Here is a 20717-nt window from a genome sequence, read left to right on the forward strand (position 1 = left end):
AAGGCTTAAAGCAGTTACATTTTGGTCTGTTTCTCTCCCTAAACCTATCATATGGTTTCAGAAGACATAGATTCAACCACTCGTTGTGTGGATTACCTTTATGGCGCCTTTATGTGCTTTTTGGAGCTTGAAAGTGTTGAGCCCCATTGACTTACATTGTATATATCCACATCATATCTACATCAAAATATCTTTGTGTTTGTGTTCAAATTATGAAAATGTTCTTTTAACACTGGTGGCGTGTCACACGTCTCATAATCAAACTGCACAGAAATGTGTGAAACTGTGTTAATGTCAAAGCAACAGAAATGCACACAACACAACCCAGACTGTTACCATGGCAAAGAGAGGAAGAGGAGGAGCTAAGAGAGGAAATCCTGAGCTCATTCTTCTGGATACAGAAAACAGCAGAAAGGAAGAAGAAGAATATAGACAGAGAGATGAAGGACAAACACAAACACTGTTCATACCCCAGATCACTTTTCAATGTGGCCTTATATTGTTTAACCCTATTTTAAAGACTTTGAGTTAAATTTGAGAATTCTGGTATATGAAGCGCACTTTCACTATGGTCCATAAAAGTTACTATATTAAATATGACATTTATATAAATGTAATACTCATGTCTATAGGTGCCATTTTAAACGAATGTTTAAGGAAATTGGCAAATATTTTTATGGGTAATTCATACAGAAAACTACACTTATGGGTCGTCTAATATGCAACCAAACATGTGTTACTTGTGTCTAAACTGTCATTTTGCACAGGAACAGAGCAAATAAACAAATACTTCTCGAGATTCTCCTCGGTAGTCAACTCTGTCACATAAGTGCCACAAAATGAGCAAAATATTGTTCTATGCATGACCAAAATATTAATCAGACTTTTTCACAATTGGAACTAAAAATGGACAGAAAGCCGCCATCAAAGCTTATGCTTGAAGATAAAAAAAGAATAATAAAAAAAAAGAATTTGAATTAAAAAAAATGATGGAAGTTTTATTAATTTTCAAGACTTTTCCAGGCTTGGAAAAACATGTTAAAATCCCTGATATTTCCAGGTTTTCCATGACTGCAGGAGTCCATTTGCAACCTCATTTCACATTCAGGAAGTGGATTGTAAAATCTTTCTCAGTTCTGAACGCTAAACTCTCACCTCTAGATTCACTCGAGCTTTTCTCAGCACATCTCGAGTCCTGGACACTGTTAGATAGATGAGTTCATTCAAAATCAAACACTCTCACACCATCATTAACATATTTAAAGAGATAGTTTAACCTAAATGATAATTCTGTCATTATTTCCCCTCATGTCACTACAAACCTGTATGTTGTTATTGTTTATTTTTACATTCAAGAACACTTCATAGTGAGCTTGACTTTCCCACTCCAAAAAGGAAAAAAAAAATCAAATAATAAAAGCTTCTATCATAAAGTCTGATGTCACATATATGTATATGTGTCTATATATGTATGTACAGTATGTGTATGTAACACATGAGTCATTTGGACTACTTTACTTTTGTGTGTTTTTATCTTATTTTTGAAGTCCCTGTTCATTGTAATTGCATTATGAAGAAGCGACTACAATTTTTCTAAATGTATCCCTTTGTGTTCCACAGAGGGCAGGAAGACAAATGGGTTTGAAATAACACGAGGGTGAATACTTATTTAGCTATTAATTTTTGGGTGAATTATTTGACCCGTTTATACTCACGCTGGTTGACAATGAAGGTCTCCATGTTCTCTTTGGTGCGGTTGGAGCTGCGCAGACGTTGGATGGTTCCCTGCAGAACTTCCTCCTGCTCGGTGATACGCAGACGCAGCGTCTGGATCTCTTCCCGCATGGACTGCTCCTGTGAGTAAACAACCCACCACAGTGACAATTCAAGTTTGATTACATTTTTTGTGATCTATAATTTGTGATTATATATGGGTAATTGACATGTCCTGCACTTGATCTAAAACTATATTAAACTGCATTAAAGAGACTTCTTCAATAATTATTATGTATGCAGCATTTTTGAGCTCATATAGAGACTATAAGGAATACTTTTAAAAACTGCCCTGAAGAAGCTATTTGACAACAGATACGACAATATCGTAACTGAATTTACACAAATTATCCTGTTCAATATTTACATTCCATTGTTTCTTTTTTGTGATTAATATTTTATTGATTAATAAATTAAATCAAGAAAAGAGAAACATATATACACAGAATCAACATTTAACCTCCACTATTACCCCTCCCAATCCCCAACCTGACCCTCAACACCATCCCTGTGGTCACACATGATTATGGACAAACATAAACATATATATATTTAATTATCACACACATTAACATCTTCACCTCTCTCTCTGCTGCCCCTCCCCGAGAGCCCTCCAAAAATGCCAAACATTTGCCCCATTTCCCCACAAATGAGTCCTAATTCTAGATGACCCTTCTTCAAAAGTCGCGCCCTCCCAATCTCCGAGCACCACTCCAGAATTGAGGGCGCTCCAGAACCTTGCATCTCTAGATACAGACTTGATGTTTTTTAGAATACCAAGTTTAAATCTTTCTCCCATAATCTCTTGAGAGAAGTTAAAGCTCCGCCCCCCAGACTCTGAATTATCAGGGAGTAACACACTGATGCCTCATGACCTTTCCCAAAAGCAGTAATCACCCCTCCCAGAGTATCTGCTGCTTTTGGGGGGGGGGGGTGCTACTCCCAAAAACAATACAGAGCAGGTGGCACAGCTGTAAATACCTGAAGAACTGAGATCTGGGGATCCCAAAATGTTGAACCAAATTTCCAAAGAATCTCAACCCTCTCATACATGTCACCGAGTGTAGTAACCCCCCTCACAATCCACTATAACCAGCAGAAAGGGGAATTATTAATACATAATTTTGGGTTCAGTCATATGCTCGAGGCAACATTTAAATAAATGTTCAAATTAAACACTCTTTTGCCCACACCAAGTGCAAATGTGAGATAATGGGGTGTAACTTCACTTCTCCGGTTAGTTTGATAGAAAGGGTTTGCAATGGTGAAATAGGGGCAAGAACAAAACCAGGGAGGGGCTCTCTCAGGTGGAAGCGACCAATGAGACAAATGTCTGAGACCGAACGCATAATAATAAAACATAATCTTGGGTAGGGTTAGCCCAACTTTAATCGGCCTGTGTAACTTACTGAAATGTAATCTGGGATGTTTCCCATTCCAAATGAAGGACGTCACTATACTATCAAATTACTTGAAATAAGAGAGGGGGACATCTACAGGGAGAGACTGTAGCAGGTATTTTGGGAGACAATTCATTTTAATAACATAAACCTTCCCAATCATAGATAAATGTAATGAAGCGCACCTGCCCACATTGCTCAAAACCTTTTTATTAAAGGGTCGAAATTAACTCTGACTAAATCACACAAATTTGCTGGGAATAAAATGTCCAAATATTTAATGCCCTGTTTGTGCCACTGGAAGGCACCCGGCTGGAAAGCCGTTACTGGGCAGTACACTGTCAGAGCCAAAGCTTTGGATTTAGACATAATCATTATCAACCCCCTGAACTTTCCCCAGAAAAAACTGAAAAAAGACAAATGTGCACGCCAACCCTACATGACAGTGCTTACCAGCATCCATCCCTTCCATCAGGCCATGCATGTCCACGAGCGTCCCCGAGACAACCTTGTCGTTGGACCACTCAAGTCCAGTGCCTCTCTGCTATTGAACTAAATTTCAGCCAGTTTCTATAGCACATCTATCTGATGTAATCTCAAAGATCAAGTGCTCAAAGTGTAAGTGTTCTTCCTTCTCATCTTTTCAAAGATGTTTTTGCAACTGTAAGTACTACTGTGATAGTCATTTATCAGCAGTTCCCCTTCTGTCGCTCTCTCCACGTTGTGTCAGAGAAGCGACACTAGGGGTCTCTCTTGAGCGCCGATATTCACCTCTGATCTATTGAAAAGGGCCAATGGGAGTTGGCAGTCAGTATTTGCATACCCCGCCCAGAAAATTTCTTCGGAGCCGATGGTCTGTCTGCAGTTGCTGCGAGTTTACACACCACTATAAAACGTTCCTGTTTCCTCTGACGATCTGCATGCTGTTGGATCTTGACGGCGCACAACACTTCTTCACTTTGCACGGCGTGCATTGTTGCCCCTGAGCGCTTCGACAGCGTAGACACACATACACACTGTGTATATTAAAAGAGTTATTTTCCTTAAAAGAGTAAATTTCTCTAAAAGAGCAAACACAGCGGCGTTGAACGTCCTTTTCAGGACGCGTCTTTCTGAAGATGCCTTTCCGCCCCTGTGTAGTTTTTGGAGGCGGTGATTTCTCCCCACCTCTGACGGTCATAAAAACCGCCTGGCTTTTATGCCTGGGTTTACCTGGGTTGCGAAACACGCAGGCAGCGTTTTTTATGAATGGTCTATGTTTTCAGTACGAAAACATAGCCATGACAGCATTGCGGTCGTAGGCTTTCTCTTGTAGTGAGAGAGAGCCGCTTCAGCCGCTCCCCGCGCCTCGCCTCCTTCCCACGGGATTGAGGCAGGCGCCACGGGTGATGAAAACGATCTGGGGTCAATGACGGGCTGCGTTTCGCCGGGTGAACCCCCTTGAAACCCCCCGCCTCCCGGCACGCTTGCTGTATTCCGTCCGGGCTCGGGATGAGCATGCTCTCCAATGGGTTATGTTTTCAGCCTGAGAACATAGCTGCAGCAGCGTTGCAAACTCTGCTTTCTTGTAAGGAAGAAAGCCACTTCAGCCGCCCTCCGCTCCTCGCCTCCTTCCCGGGATAATGGGATAATGGCAGGCTGCGTTTCGCCGGGTAAAAACCGCTCGAAACCCCCCGCCCCCTGCACGCTTGCTTGCTCCCCTCACGAGCTCGGGATAAGCGTGGTCCGCCTAACGGCCAGCCGCCCGGTCCCTGGAGCTCCCGGACATTGGACGACGACATCACTGCTGCATCGGAGAGCATCACAGCGGCATCGGATGCGGATAACTCGCCTGGGCCGCCACCTACGGGTCTGCTTGCCCAGTCTGAGCCTGACGCACGGAGATCCGCTGCTTCCCCGGGCTTGATGATTCACGGGCTGGTGCGCCGCCCACAGCCGCGCCCCCCCGTTCCTTCCCAGACGTGCCCGACGAGCTGAGCGAGCCAAGCTTCCTCGCTCCTCCGCTCTCACTACCCTCGGCGGTAGAATGGTCCCAGACCGCTCCCCCCCTGCATGCCATGGCCCCTCCCTGCAAATCCACCGGGCCAAGGTACTTCAAGATTTGCACTTGGGTAGTCCTCTTCTTGACGTGCTGCAGGAACTGCACTCGGACAGGCGATGTCCACCCTCGTGGTCCAGAAACATAACAAATGGACTGGATCTGGTCGTAGTACAGGAGGTAGACAAAGCACGCTTTCTCAAAACTCTCCAGTCTCCCAGCTCCATTCGGCAACACCACCTGACGACTCCACCCAGCAGTCCTCAGTGGTGAAGAAACAGACGGAGGCCAGGTCACACGTCCTGCCCCGCCGCAAACCTGCCGCCAGGGGCCATGCCCTGTCTGCTCGCCGAGGGCGTCCTCCTGCGGCTTTCAAGGAAGGAAGTGGTGCTCCGCCTCAACGAACGAGAGCGGGCCTAGCTCTCAGCCCCGCGTTGAGCTCCCCGCAGAAAGAGGACGCCCCCTCGTCTCACGGACCCCCTTGAGGACCCGGAAGGCTCCCTGGCGCTCCTGAGACGACCGACCCAGAGACCAAGACGTTAGCTCCGGAGGTGTTAAGACCTCTCCGTTCCCCGGTGGAGGGCCGGGAGGAGAATCCTTTGTTTTTACATTTTCCACATTCTCAATAATAGAGCTATTTTCTTTGCCTCTGGGCCAACTTTCCCGCAAATGCCGTTCTCACGGCAATCTGTTTTCAGATTACGACAGTCCCGGTACACCGGACGCGGCGATCTCGCCTTCCGCCTGCCCACGACTGTCCCCCGGCCGGCCGGTTCAGACGAGTCCAGAGGACGCCAGCATCAGACCTCCTCCTCAGTCACGAACCCGCCCCCTGCCGGGTGCGCGGAGCAAGGTAAGTGCTTTGAGTCTATTCTCAGCACCTCAGCCTCAGGCTGCAACGAAGCCGCCCGACGCTGCATTACCTGTTCCGCCCCGCTGCGAGGCCCCACCGGGTACGTCCAAAATACTCGTCCCGTTGGTGCCCCTAGTGTAGAGCTGGGAAGCGTGGCTTTCGCTTCCCAATGCATCACGCTGGCTGCACCGGACCATTCGACTCGGTTACGCAATTCAGTTTGCCCGGCTCCCACCCCCCTTCAGGGGCGTCCGCGGAAATCACGACCCTCTTAGCCAAGGGCGCGGTAGAGCCCGTCCCTCCAACCGAAATGAGGAAGGGTTTCTACAGCCCTTACTTCATTGTACCCAAGAAAGGTGGCGGCTTACGACCAATCCTGGACTTGCGAGTTTTCAATCGGGCCTTGTTAAAACTCCCGTTCAAAATGCTCACGCAGAGAAATATTCTGGCTGGCATTCAGCATCTAGATTGGTTCGCAGCGGTAGACCTGAAGGACACGTACTTTCACGTCTCAATTCTGCCACGACACTGACCCTTCTTACGGTTCGTGTTCGACGGCCAGGCATTCCAGTACAAAGTCCTCCCCTTCGGCCTGTCTCTGCCCCCTCGCGTCTTTACGAAAGTCGCAGAGGCGGCCCTTGCCCCGCTACGAGTAGCCGGCATCCGCATTTCTCAACTACCTCGACGACTGGCTCATCCTAGCACACTCTCGAGAGTTACTATGCACACACAGAGACCAGGTGCTCCGGCACCTCAGCCGCTTGGGGCTTCAGGTCAACTGGGAAAAGAGCAAGCTCACTCCGGTTCAGAGCATCTCTTTTCTCGGGTTGGAGTTAGACTCAGTCTCAAATTACAGCACGTCTCGCGAGCGTGCTCAGTTGGTGCTGGACTGCCTCCCTTCCTTCAAGCCAGGCACAGTGGTCCCTCTAAAACCTTTCCAGAGGCTCCTGGGGCATATGGCGTCCTCCGCGGCGGTTGCGCCGCTGGGGTTGATGCATGTGTGACCACTCTAGCACTGGCTCCAGACTTGAGTCCCGAGACAAGCATGGCACCACGGCATGCATCGGGTAAGGATCACCCCCGCCTGCCTCAAAACACTCCGACCCTGGACAGACCTCTGCTTTCTATGGGCAGGAGTGCCCCTACAGCAGGTGTCCCAACGCGTCCTGGTCACAACCGACGCCTCCCGGTCCGGGTGGGGTGCCGTGTGCAGCAGGCACGCAGCAGCGGGCCGTTGGAAAGGGGCCCCGCTGCGTTGGCACATCAATTGCCTGGAGTTCTTGACCGTCCTTCTTTCTCTCAGGAAGTTCCTCCCGTTAGTTCGGGAAAAACATGTCCTCATGAGATCGGACAGCACCACAGTGGGGGCGTACATAAATCGCCAAGGCGGCGTATGCTCCCACCACATGTCACAACTCGCCCGCCGTCTCCTCCTATGGAGCCAGCAGCGACTCAAGTCACGCCACTCACATCCCCGGCAAGCTCAACGTCGTAGCGGATGCGCTATCACGACAACGCCTGCCCGGCAGGGAGTGGAGGCTTCACCCCCAGTCGGTCCAGCTGATTTGGGAACGGTTCGGCAAGGCCCAGGTAGACCTGTTTGCCTCCCAGGAAACCTCCCACTGCCCGCTCTGGTATGCCCTAACAGAGGCTCCCCTCGGGACAGACGCGCTGGCACACAGCTGGCCCTCGGGGCTGCGCAAGTACGCATTTCCCCCAGTGAGACTTCTTGCACCGGTGCTGTGCAAGGTCAGGGAGGACGAGGAGCAAGTCACTTTAGTGGCCCCCTACTGGCCCACTCGGACTTGGTTCTCGGAACTCAGGCTTCTCGCGACAGCTCCTCCCTGGCGAATTCCCCTGAGAAAGGACCTCCTCTCTCAGGGACGGGGCATGCTCTGGCACCCGCACCCAGACCTCTGGAACCTCCACATCTGGTCCCTGGACGGGATGCGGAAGAGCTAGCCGGCTTACCGGCAACCGTTGTGAATACAATCAACCAAGCCAGAGCCCCTTCTACCAGGCACCTTCACGCCCTAAAGTGGCGCTTGTTCACAGATTGGTGTTCTTCCCGAACTGAAGACACGCAGAGATGCGCTATCAAGTCAGTGCTCCTGTTCCTACAGGAGAGGCTGGACAGGAGGCTGTCCCCACCCACCCTCAAGGTGTATGTTGCCGCCATTGCCGCCCACCACGATCCTGTAGACGGCAAGTCTTTGGGCAAGCACGACCTGATCCTCAGGTTCCTGAGAGGCGCCCGGAGGTTGAATCCCTCCCGGCCAGGCCTAGTTCCCTCCTGGTATCTCTCGGTACACTGCAAAAAATGATTTTCTTGACAAGTATTTTTGTCTTGTATTCCTGTCAAATTATCTAAACTTTCTTAAAACACGATTTATTTACTTGTCAAGCAAAATGGGATAAGATATTAAGTCTTGTTTTAAGATAAATCTGACTAAATTTAGTGAACTTTAGACTCAAAACAAGAAAAAATCTGCCAATGTGGTAAGCAAAATAAACTTAATTTAAAAGGAAAACAAGTTTATTTTGCTTATCCCATTGGCAGATTTTTTTTCTTGTTTTGAGTCTAAAGTTCACTAAATTTAGTTAGATTTATCTTAAAACAAGACTTAATATCTTATCCCATTTTGCTTGACAAGTAAATAAATCGTGTTTTAAGAAAGTTTAGATAATTTGACAGGAATACAAGACAAAAATACTTGTCTAGAAAATCATTTTTTGCAGTGTAGTCTTGGCAGGACTCCAGAGACCTCCCTTCAAGCCGCTTGAATCAATTGGACTCAGGGCCCTCTTTCTTAAGACGGCCCTGCTGATCGCGCTTGCCTCCATCAAGAGGGTCGGGGACCTGCAAGCGTTCTCTGTCAGCGACACTTGCCTGGAGTTCGGTCCGGCAGATACGTCTGTGATCCTAAGACCGCGACCGGGCTATGTGCCCAAGGTTCCTACCACACCATTCCGAGATCAGGTAGTGAACCTGCAAGCGCTAACCCGGGAGGAGGCAGACCCAGCCCTTTCGTTGCTTTGTCCAGTGCGCGCCCTGCGCATTTACCTGGACCGCACACAGAGCACCAGACGCTCTGAGCAGCTCTTTGTCTGCTTTGGGGGACGGCAGAAAGGGAATGCCATCTCCAAACAGAGGCTCGCCCACTGGGTTGTCGACGCCATCACACTGGCTTATCACACCCAGGCCGTGCCCCAACCTTGCGGGTCAGAGCTCACTCAACAAGGGGTGTTGCGTCCTCGTGGGCACTGGCAAGGGCACCTCCCTAGCAGACAACTGTAGAGCCGCGGGTTGGGCAACACCCAACACCTTCGCGAGGTTTTACAACCTCCGCGTTGAGTCGGTTGCGTCTCGTGTTTTCTCAGGTCCGAGCCTGTAGAACTCGGTAACACATAGACCGACTGGCCGGGTGGATCGCTTGTGCCCAGTGCCCTTTTCCTGACGTCAAGGTAAAGTAGTGCACCTTCTTCCCAGGGCGCCCCACTCCGAGTCGGGCCCCTGGTCGATTCCTCCCTAGCCCTCCGGGTCCGCGGTTCAGTGGAGGAACTCGCCGACCCAAGCCACTGCGGGTACCCTAATGGCTACCCTGTACTGGTATAGGTGCTCCACAGGTAAGGCCTCCTGCTCGGACTCCCCCTGTGTGTAAGTCCACGGTTCTGTCCCCTTATGAGCGGACCCCCCTGTCTCCCTTAGGCAGTTACAGCTGCCCCGGTCGCTGTGCTGTAGCAACTCCCCCCTTTCGAGGCTGGATCTACCACCGCACCATACTTTCCACACGAGCCCTAAGACGACCGTGTGACGTGTCTACCTCTTTTCCTCCCCAAGAAAAAGGGCAGGTGTGGTCTCCGCAGGGTCTGGGTAAGACCCCCTTCCCTATATGCGTGTAAGGGCCCCGGCCGTGATTGCTCTATGCGAGAAACATAGAGAGAAAAGAGGCTGGCCCGTTCCCATGTTGGCAAACATCGCCTTGTTCCCCTCCCAGGGTAACTAGAAGGATTCCGATGTTCTTATGGGGCATTGGGGAAAGGTACGTGCAGCCAGGTCCAGACGATGTGCGGCACTGGATGAAATCCCTGCCCGCCTCTGTATCGGCGGTTCACGTACACGGTTCAGCGCATGGCAAGATTGGAATGGGTCCCCTAGTGTCGCTTCTCCGACACAACGTGGAGAGAGCGACAGAAGGGGAACGTTTGGTTACGTATGTAACATCCGTTCCCCGAGGGAGGGAACGACACGTTGTGTCTTTCCTCCGCCATGTTGCTGAACCGAGCCACTGTTGTGGCCAGACCATTTCCGGCTCCTCAGAAAAATCCTGAATGAACTCCCGTATTTGCCCCGCTTAAATATCCGTATGTCCGGGGGCGGGGTATGCAAATACTGACTGCCAACTCCCATTGGCCCTTTTCAATAGATTAGAGGTGAATATCAGCGCTCAAGAGAGACCCGTAGTGTCGCTTCTCCGACACAACGTGTCGTTCCCTCCCTCGGGGAACGGAGGTTACATACGTAACCAATCGTTCTTTAGCTAGTGGAATAGTACCAGCCAGTTTTAAACATCCAATTGTGCAGCCTTTGCTTAAAAAAACATCCCAATCCAGCTACACACAATAACTACTGGCCCATTTCAAAACTGCCTGTTGTGTATTCTCAGGTATACTCTTATTTATGTCCAGATTCAGATCCTTACATAGTACTGAATCTGCTCTGTTGAAGGTCAAAAATGACATCTTACTCTCACTTGACTCATGTGCTATTCTGGTTTTATTGGATCTCAGTGCTGCTTTTGATACTATTGACCATGTAATTCTCTTGGATGGAGTGTGTGGTCGGCATACGGATTATGGCTCTACAGTGCATCTTACCTGAGAGAAAGGACTTTCACAGTAAACTTATGCAACTTTTCATATTCATCTTCCCCTTTATCTTGCAGTGTCCCTCAGGGATCCATATTGGGTCCTTTATTGTTTTCCCTTAATATGCTGCCCCTGGATTGCATTTTTAGGAAATATAATATTTCCTATCATTGCTACGCTGACGACTCCCAATTTTATTTACCAGTTAGACCTGATAATAGATGCTCTTTAATTGTCTTGAGGACATTAAAAGTTGGATGACAAACCATTTTCTTCAGCCTACCAGCTGAAACAGGACATAATTCAATTAAATTGCTGGGACACCGGGACATACCTCTTAAAACCGGGACTGTATCGGTAAACTGGGACGTCTGGTCACCCTAATTAACCTAATGATAAAACAATCCCTCATGCAACATTTAATGGCATGACCTTATGAATGTAACGCTAGTTGCTCCGAGGCCTATTTATGGCCTTAATTTGCATGAGGGCAAATTAAGACTTTTTAAGAGTTCTTTAAACTGTAAACCACCAACCATTAGGAGAATGAACTATATTACTTGTGGAAGAATTGTGTATTCTGATCATTGTTAATTATATTAATAATTATTATTAATAAATATTAATGAATTTAATTGATTAAACATTGGTATTTTATAAAATTATATACACATATATATATATATATATATATATATATATATATATATATATATATATATACAAAGTGGCTGTTAAATTGGGCATTTAACAGTGTCTGTGACTGGTGGGCATTAAAGTTAAATACCCTGATTATAACACATAAGTCCATGGACACATTATGCCTATACTACTCTGCCTTACAAAGGCTAAACACAGTAACTACACATTCAGTCAAAACTGAGTTATGAGTGAAATCGTGTCTGTGTGGGTCTGACTCGACTATATGCTCATATTCAGAGAACATATGTACAGATACAAACTCAACCTGTTTTAAACTCAACCAGCTTTGTAGAGCAGAAGCTATTTATAAAATAAAGAGGAAGTTCAAACCCTCTGGATGAGGTGGGCAGGGCCATCGCTGCTTGGTAGGGCTGCCCGCCAGAACATCTTGAGCAGAGATATGGCCTCTTCCAGAATCTGTCGTAAAGTGTTTGTGTCGGAGAGCAGCGTCTTCACCGTGCTATAGTCCAGACACTGGAACAGAAAGAACACGTTAAACATCCGCTGTATGTGAAACTGCTGTGATTTGTCAGATGGGGTTAGGGTTAGGGTTAGGGTCAGCATTACCTTCCTAGCATTCCCAGCGCTGACATCCAGTAGGGCACTATTGAGACAGGACTGCAGCGCAGCCTCCATGTGCTGAAGGAGCCCTCGGCCTTCCAAGACCTGCTGCTGAAGCGCGCTGTAGTCATCCACATGACCAATCACATGACGGCCATTACGATGAGCGAATGAGCCATCCGGAGCTTCTCCTTCTAGATCTGCATGAGGCTCGAGTGAGTCTGAGATGAGACAAGCTTATTAGCAGATGGACATACAGTAGTTCATTAAAAAAACGAATCATACTACAACTCCTGATTTAATATATCGCTCATTGGTAACAGTTGATCAGTGCTGTGTAAATTATTAACCAGGACTCGAGCAGAAATGCCCCTGTTGTGAATTCATCTGTTTTTATCTGTTAACTTTTCATTTTATTATACAGAATAATTCATTCTGATTGGTGAATAATTATATTCTGTACTCATTATACAGATTTATCAAGTATATAATTGACTGTTGTCTCGGGCAGGTGATTTCCTAAATACTGTAACTACAGAAAAAGAAGCATTTTTCTCTCCACAGTGCAGTACAATCATGTGCAATATCTTATTCAGTCATATTTATAATGAACATGCCTAACCTCTTCTGCATATTACATTCCCTTGTTTATAAGTGTATATGGTCTATTTACATACTGTATTCTGTGCTACTGTGCATTTCTATAATATATATATATATATATATATATATATATATATATATACAGGGTTGGGAGGGTTACTTTTGAATGTATTGGGTTATGTTAGGGTGACCTAATCCTACCATTACAGAATACATGCTGTAAAATGTCATTTGTAATGTATTCTGTTAGATTACTCAAGGTCAGTAATGTAATCTAAATACTTTGGATTACTTCTTCAGCACTGGTAGATTTTTTCACTTGTTTTGACTATAAAAACTCAAAACACATGTTAAAAATACATTCTCTGAAAAACTGAAATTTCTTCTGCAGTGTTGTTTCTAAAACAAGATTCATCTAATTGATCTTGTTTTAAGGATTTTTAGATATTTTTACAGGAAAACAATGCAAAAATAATGATCAAGAATATGATTTTTGCCCTAATATCAAAGATCTTACTAGAAAATTTTTTATTATGATCCAATGTGAATTTTCTTGATATTAAATATGATGGTGTCTAGTCAAATGTGCATGTAAAATGGCTAGAAATAGCATTTTAGCTTAGCGTAAAGCTAACAATTTACACAAGGTTTATTTCTATTTCTTCTGCTTCAAACTTACTTCAAACTTAAGGCGGGTGCACAATGTACGAGCGACATTATGTCAGACTGTATGATACACATCGTAGCCGACTGTGGTCCCAATCAAGGTTAGGGTTAGTGTGAACATGACTTTAATTCTCTGTCTGCTCGTATGAATGTAACATCATCAGAAAGCGTTTCACCGCTGTTCAAATGCACTTTGGATCATTTATATGTATAAATGTTTTCCATCTGAAAGGACTAAATATTAAATGAAACAAATGACAATAAAATGCAATGTAATCTCTTCAGTAATCAAAATACTTTTTGAATGTAACTGTATTCTGATTACAAATTATTTAAATTGTAACTGTAGTGAAATACAGTTACTTATGTTTTGTATTTTAAATACGTAATCATGTATTTACATGTATTCTGTTACTCCCCAACGCTGGGTATATATATATATATATATTTATATACTGTATACTTATAGTATAATCACATATTTATATTTAATTATTATCTGTGTCTCCTTGTATTCTCTGTGCACATCTGTCATTAAATTCCTTGTGTGTAATCAAATGTTTTGTTCATATATATATATATATATATATATATATTTGTCAAGTAGCCGTGTAATAAGAGGGATAACATACAGTCAGACACTCAAAATAAACCCCTTAAGGAAATTAGATTTACAGAGTTGGGTTTTTTATGGTTAGAAAATATCTTCCCTTATAAAGGCAAATCTGCCCCAGCAGTGAGTTTTATGTTATTTCTAAATGATACAATGAAAAGTCATGCGGTGAGCAGTTAGCATTCACACACCGTTAGCATTCAGCGTGTTCTCCTCCAGCTCAGAGTACGGCGAGTATGGCGGTCCTGCAGAAAATGGACCCACGTCTCTCACGGGAGGAGAGGGGGAGGGGTCTGAAGAACACGGCAACCCAGTGAGAACAAAACACACACACAAACCGAATCCATTCACACACCGCAAACACCTGTTTACTTCTGGTATTAGAATTGTGACACATCTCTGTTTACACATGCTAATAACATGCATCTCAGTGAGCACTTGTGTTCAGATTTTAAGGTCTGATATCATGACAACACACATCAATTACTACAACAGTGTGTTACCACATCACATGATGAAGCACAAAAATGTTCACTACACAACATTGCTCCCAAATGCACTCATACTGTATTTTATTCATCAAAACTTTATTCACTTCCCCTTCCTTCTGTTCTATAAGTCCCCAAATCATTTTAACTGTAAACTTCTCATTAAATTCTGGCTCTGTTCCCCCTGCACTAAAAATGGCAGCAATCACAGCAGTCCCTAAAAGTCTGGATGTGATGCCTCTGATCTGTCAATTTATAGGCATATATCTAACCTCCATTTTTGGCAAAGGTTCTGGAGCATGTTGTTGCAGCCCAGTCACACAATTACCTGTCTCAAAATAATTTATTAGAACCTTTTCAATGAGGCTTCAGAAGTGGCATAGCACTGAGACAGTCTTGTTGAGGGTCATGAATGACCTCCTAGACTGTACCAGTTCATCAGGGCGTTACCCAGGGATCAGTGCTTGGGCCTCGCTCTGTTCAGCATTTATATGCTTCCCCTCGGGCATATTATTAGGAAATATGGCCTTGGGAATCATTGCTATGCTGATGATACTCAAACTTAAGTTAGCACTAGCCCTGATTTCACCTGCACTTGAACTGTTATGACTGAGTGCTTGCAAGAAATAAAAACTTGGGTGCAGCATAACTTTCTGAAACTGAATTGCTCCGAAACTGAGTTTATGCTCATTGGAACACCGTCTGCTACTCGGAAAGTTGACCATCCTAAATTGATGGTTGATAACAGCCTGATGCCATTTCTCAAGTGTGGAACCTTTGCATCATCTTTGAAACTCCGCTGACACTTGATTCACATTCTACCACCTTAAAAACATTGCCCGACTTAGGCCGTTCCTCTCTCTGGCTGATGCAGAAAGGGTTATCCATGCCTTTATTACCTTTGGGCTGGATTATTGTAATGCCCTCTTTTCAGGTCTACCAGCAAAACCCATAAATAGTCTTCAGTATCTTCAGAATTCTGCTGCTCGTGTTCTTACACTTCTCCACATCAACACATTACCTCTGTGCTCTTGCAGTTGCATCGGCTTCCCATAAATGCACGTATTGATTTTAAAACTCTCATTTTAACGTATAAAGCAGCTCATGGGATAGCACCAGTGTATCTTTGCAACCTTGTTGCACTTTATACTTCCTCTCATCCTCTCCATTCTGCTAACTCCCTTGCTCTTCAGCGGTCCTCCTGCAACCCTAAATCGATGGGGAAAGAGCTTTCTCCTTCAGAGCCTGTAAGCTATGGGATGCTTTTCCTTTTCCATTAGAAATGCCCCTAACCCATGAATTGATTTAAGAAGTTGCTTAAGACTTATTTGTTTAAGGGAGTCTTTTATTAACTCAATTGTTTTGTTGTTACATTTATATTTTAATCTTGTAGCACTTTGAGTGCAAGAAAAGAGCATAATAAATCAAATGTATTATTAATATTAATCACAGTGTGTTCAGTACACAAGCAACAGCATTAACTGAGAATCAGTGCATGTTACCGTGGAGCAGCTGGCGACGGTAAAGCACATCCCGCAGCGGGCTGGCAGGTATAAGGGGAGACGGCCGCTGCCCGCCGAACAGCTCGAGCTGTTTCTGCAGCTGAAGACGAAGGGCGCCGTTCTCTTGCACACTGCGCTCCAGCTGAGACTTTAGAGCTCGAACCTCCAGCAAAAGCGCCCCTAACTCCACTGACGGGTACTGCACCTCACACACGTATCCTAAACAAACAGAAAGGGAGACAGAAAGAGCACCTTTGTAAAAACATTTCACCAAAAGGAAATAATCAAAAATTGCTTCATTAAAATCATTTTGAACATGTGCATATTCAAACTTGACACAATAAGACACGTCGAGTCATTGGTTCTTGTGTGTCACATGAACAGTCTTGGCAAGTTTGAATGTTCACACTTGAGAACTGCTGCAAAGGGGAATTTTTTCAAATCAAATCCCTTTATTGTCACTCAACCGTATACTCGAGTGCAACAGTGGGTGAAAGTCTTCGGTGCAGATCCGAGCAACACAGCAGTCATGACAATGTGCTATGTGTAAATCAGATGTTTATTGTCAGTTTACACATCTGTTACACAACACAATATACAATATACACCTAATAATATACAGTATACAGTATACACAATATAAATGTAATCAGTGGAAATAAATATGAAGTGTTGTGTTGATGTTCAGCTGTCGGTTGATTATAAGTTGCCAGTGTGTTAGTATAAAGAAGTATAAAATCCAGTCTGAGGCAATAAAGTGTGTGCTGATATATGTATCATGAGCGATCAAGAGTTCAAAAGTCTGATTGCTTGAGGGAAGAAGCTGTCATGAAGTCGGCTGGTGCGGGTCCTGATGGCAGCAGTGAGAGCAGCCCATGACTCGGGTGGCTGGAGTCTCTGATGGTCACATCTACTAACAGTAGGTCACAATGTGCCGCTATGAGGACCTACTAAGTCTAACTGTTAGACAACTTAAATTTGGGTCTGTTCCTGACACAAAACAATCATAAATCTATCATGAACTATAGCGCATGAGTCATATGGACTTCTGTTATGATGCTTTCTGTCCTTTATGAAGTTTGACAGTGAAAATCACTGTCCACTTTTATTGTGAGGATAAAAGCAGCTTAAACATTCTGCCAAACATCTCCTATTGCATACAGTAAGAAGAAAGTTTAAAGAAAGTTAAGGAGGGGGGTCTGTGTATCTCAGCGAGTATTGACGCTGACTATCACACCTGGAGTCGTGAGTTTGAATCCAGGTCATGCTGAGTGACTCCAGTCAGGTCTCCTTAGCAACCAAATTGTCCCGGTTGCTAGGGAGGGTAGAGTCACATGGGGTAACCTCCTCGTGGTGGTGATTAGTGGTTCTCTCAATGGGGCGTGTGGTGAGTTGTGTGTGGATCGTGGAGAGTAGCATGAGCCTCCACATACTGTGAGTCTCCGCGGTGTCATGCACAACGAGTCACGTGATCCGATGCGCAGATTGACCACATGTGACAATGAGGAGGGCGGGGGATAAACACATACAAAATTGGGTAAGATCTGCAGACAGATTGTTCTAAGGGGATGAGAGTTGGCCTTGTTTTGGGAGTGGTGCACAGAGATGGGGAGGATGGGGGTCATGTGGAGGGAACTTGGATTCATTTGATGGGAAGTGGGGCAGCTCTTTGACGTTCTTGGGGGGCTCTCGGGGAGGGGCAGTTGAGAAAGTAGTATAATTTTAAATGTGTGTGCTTATTGTATTATTTATTTATTTATTTATTGTGTGTCTATAATCATGTGTGACCATGGGGACAGTTTGTTGAGGGTCAGGGTTGGGTTGGGGATTGGGAGGGGTAATAGTGGGGGTTAAATGTTGATTCAGTGAAAATATGTTTTGCTTTTCTTTGTTAATCAATAAAAACTGTTAATCAGACATATTTACAGTGGTCATGTTGCAGTGTTTTACCTGCTGGGGCGCTCTTTCTTCCTCCACACACTCGGTCGTACAGTTGTAGTTCACACTGTAGTGAGTGCAGTAGTTGTCGACTCTCTGATAACTGCTGCTGTAGTAAACTCGCCTCATGCTGCAGTCTGACAAAACAAAAACCACCAGTTACATCATACTCAGTTTCATTTATATATTATGTCTATTGGTAAACAACAGTTCAAATCTTCACCAATTAAAAATGGAGTATTTGGGTCCAAATCACCCTTCAGTACATATTTTCATAGACTGTATTTGTATGAAGCTTCTATTTTTTGGAAAATCTAAAAAAATTTGAACATCTATTTTAGCACATGAGTGAGCCTTTAAAGATGATGCATAAAATTATATTTAAATATATTTCTGTTTTTCTTAACATTTTAACATTAACATGTTTCATTGATGCAAAGCAAAAACACATCAAAGAAAAACACAACACATACACACCGAATCACCACCACGAGGAGGTTACCCCATACACGAATCAACATTTAACCCCACTAATAGCCCTCCCCAAACACCAACCCCACCCTAACCCTCAACGAACACCCCTGTGGTCACATAAAATAACACACACACACAAACATACCAAAATAAATATAAATAAAATATATTACAAAAATACATAATGAAACTAAACTTCTCTCTTCTATCCCTTCCCCGAGAGTCCCTCAAAATGGCCAAATACCTACCCCACTTTCTGTCTCTGCACACCAATCCGGAAATGATGGCCCTCCGTCCGACTTCCAACCCCTTACATTTATTTGTCTGCCAATCATAATACTAGTCAGAACACATTTTTATATATATTTGTCCCCCAAATGTATGACCGCCCCATAACTCAAAATACAATGTCTGGGGAAAATGGAATTTGAGTGCCCAAAACATTCTTGATCCGACCCCTAAGAACCGCCTTAAGTGCCTCCTAAGCCACGCCCACAGAGGACACTGAGGATCAGTTGGTCTCCATATAAACACTGATTTCAGCCTTTAACATTTGTTGGGAATCATGATTTTGCAGTAGGGACACATGAAAGTGCCAACTTTATTATTTATTTTTCTCCATATGTGGCAGCACCTCTAAACTCATCAGGGTTTGATCAGAGACTAAGATATTTCCAACTGAGCAATCAACAGATGAAATGAGGGATTTAGATATATAAATATATATATTCTAGAATAAATGTTATGGACTGATGAAGAGAACGTATAGTCTCTACCAGATGGGTTCAGAAGATTTGTGCACATCCTGTGAAGCGTCAGTGTTGCTTTAGGGGGTTTACATACTTTTGCTTCACTATGATCAAGGACTGAATCCATCAATAGATTAAAGTCTCCTCCCAATATTATATCATGAGGGGTGCCACATCCCTTCAAGATCTATAAAGAAGCCCTGATCATCAGCGTTAGGTGCTTAAATATTAGCCAAAATCAACCTTTGCCCCTGAATTTCTGCTAAACAATAACGACTCTAATGTGTCTTTAATCTGTTTGAGACATTTGAATTGTAGATGTTTATTGATCAGTGTAATGACTCCCCTGGTCTTACTTGAGCCAGCACTAAAGAACACATGTCTACCCCAAATCTTCCCAAATTTTGGGTAAATTTCCATGTGGTGAAATATGAAACACTATATCATATTTCTTACGCTAAAGACAAGAAAAAAATCTTCCTTCTTTTTATGGGGTGCCCCAACCCTTCACGTTCCTCATGGAGAGGAATATTAACATTTGACATTAGTCCCACAGTCAGACCCTGAAGTTCCCCCAGAACAAAACAAACAGAAAAAAGAAAAACATGCACTTTAACCCCGTGCACAACAGTTCCAACCAGCGTCCATTCAAGTAAGGTTCTTCTGTACAAATGTTGTGAGACAGAATTACCCAACAGAAAATAATCTATAAAACAAACTCCAACACATAAGTGCAATAAACACAAAGAACGTGTAGATTCATTCACAAAACAAGTTCCAGCCGCTAGCGGAACCAGCACAGAAAATCTAAAATTCTCCTCAGACATTCAAACGAATGTTCAGTTTTCTGGCTCATTCATAAGTGCAGCAGATGCCCTAATCCTTCCAACGTCCTGCAAAAAATACTCCATGAAACAAACTCCAGCCAATAGGAGGCATAAACACAAAGAACGAGCAGATTCATCCACAACTGTCCCGAAGGAGTGCCAGTCCTCAAACAATCTCCAACTTCCTCGGTTGGTCAAGTAAATATAGTCAAGCTCACTTGGAGGAACATGAGAAACACACCATGACATCCTCAGTCCATTTATTTTATGAAAGACATCGCTTGTTATGGGCATGTCAATATTTTGTGGCCATCTTTAGTATCTATTCTTAATTTGGCCGGGAACATCAGTGTAAAACCGACAATTCGTCGATGCAAAAGATTCTTTGAGTGTTATTACACAAAACAAACTCCAGTCACAAGGAACACATGGCGCCCAGCTTCCTCAGACAGTCAAGTGTTTGTACAGCGAGTCAGCTCACTTGGGGGCCATATGAAAATCACCAAATAGTTCACTCCATTGTCTCTATAAAAGACATCACTTGCTTTAGGCATGTTAATTCTCTACAGTCATCCTTAGTATCTATTCTCAGTTTGTCCGGGAACATCAGAGCAAAAGTGATCTTCCGTTGATGTAAGAGTTTCTTGCATTCCTTGAATCG

General features: G+C 44.4%; 1 protein-coding gene across 1 annotated transcript in view; it reads right to left on the bottom strand.

Annotated features, from left to right (window-relative positions):
- Nucleotides 1-20717, bottom strand: part of LOC127645045 (myomegalin-like) — a 123153-nt gene that overhangs the window by 2927 nt on the left and 99509 nt on the right. The window contains exons 32-39 of the mRNA XM_052128560.1: nt 18019-18143; nt 16069-16287; nt 14270-14371; nt 12203-12417; nt 11966-12109; nt 1716-1854; nt 1156-1202; nt 337-391 (exon numbers count right to left, since the gene is read on the bottom strand). Coding sequence (XP_051984520.1) covers nt 337-391; nt 1156-1202; nt 1716-1854; nt 11966-12109; nt 12203-12417; nt 14270-14371; nt 16069-16287; nt 18019-18143 — 1046 coding nt within the window. The remainder of the gene's footprint in view (nt 1-336; nt 392-1155; nt 1203-1715; nt 1855-11965; nt 12110-12202; nt 12418-14269; nt 14372-16068; nt 16288-18018; nt 18144-20717) is intronic.

The sequence above is a fragment of the Xyrauchen texanus genome, chromosome 6 (genome assembly GCF_025860055.1).
Source record: "Xyrauchen texanus isolate HMW12.3.18 chromosome 6, RBS_HiC_50CHRs, whole genome shotgun sequence".
NCBI classification, from domain to species: Eukaryota; Metazoa; Chordata; class Actinopteri; order Cypriniformes; family Catostomidae; genus Xyrauchen; species Xyrauchen texanus.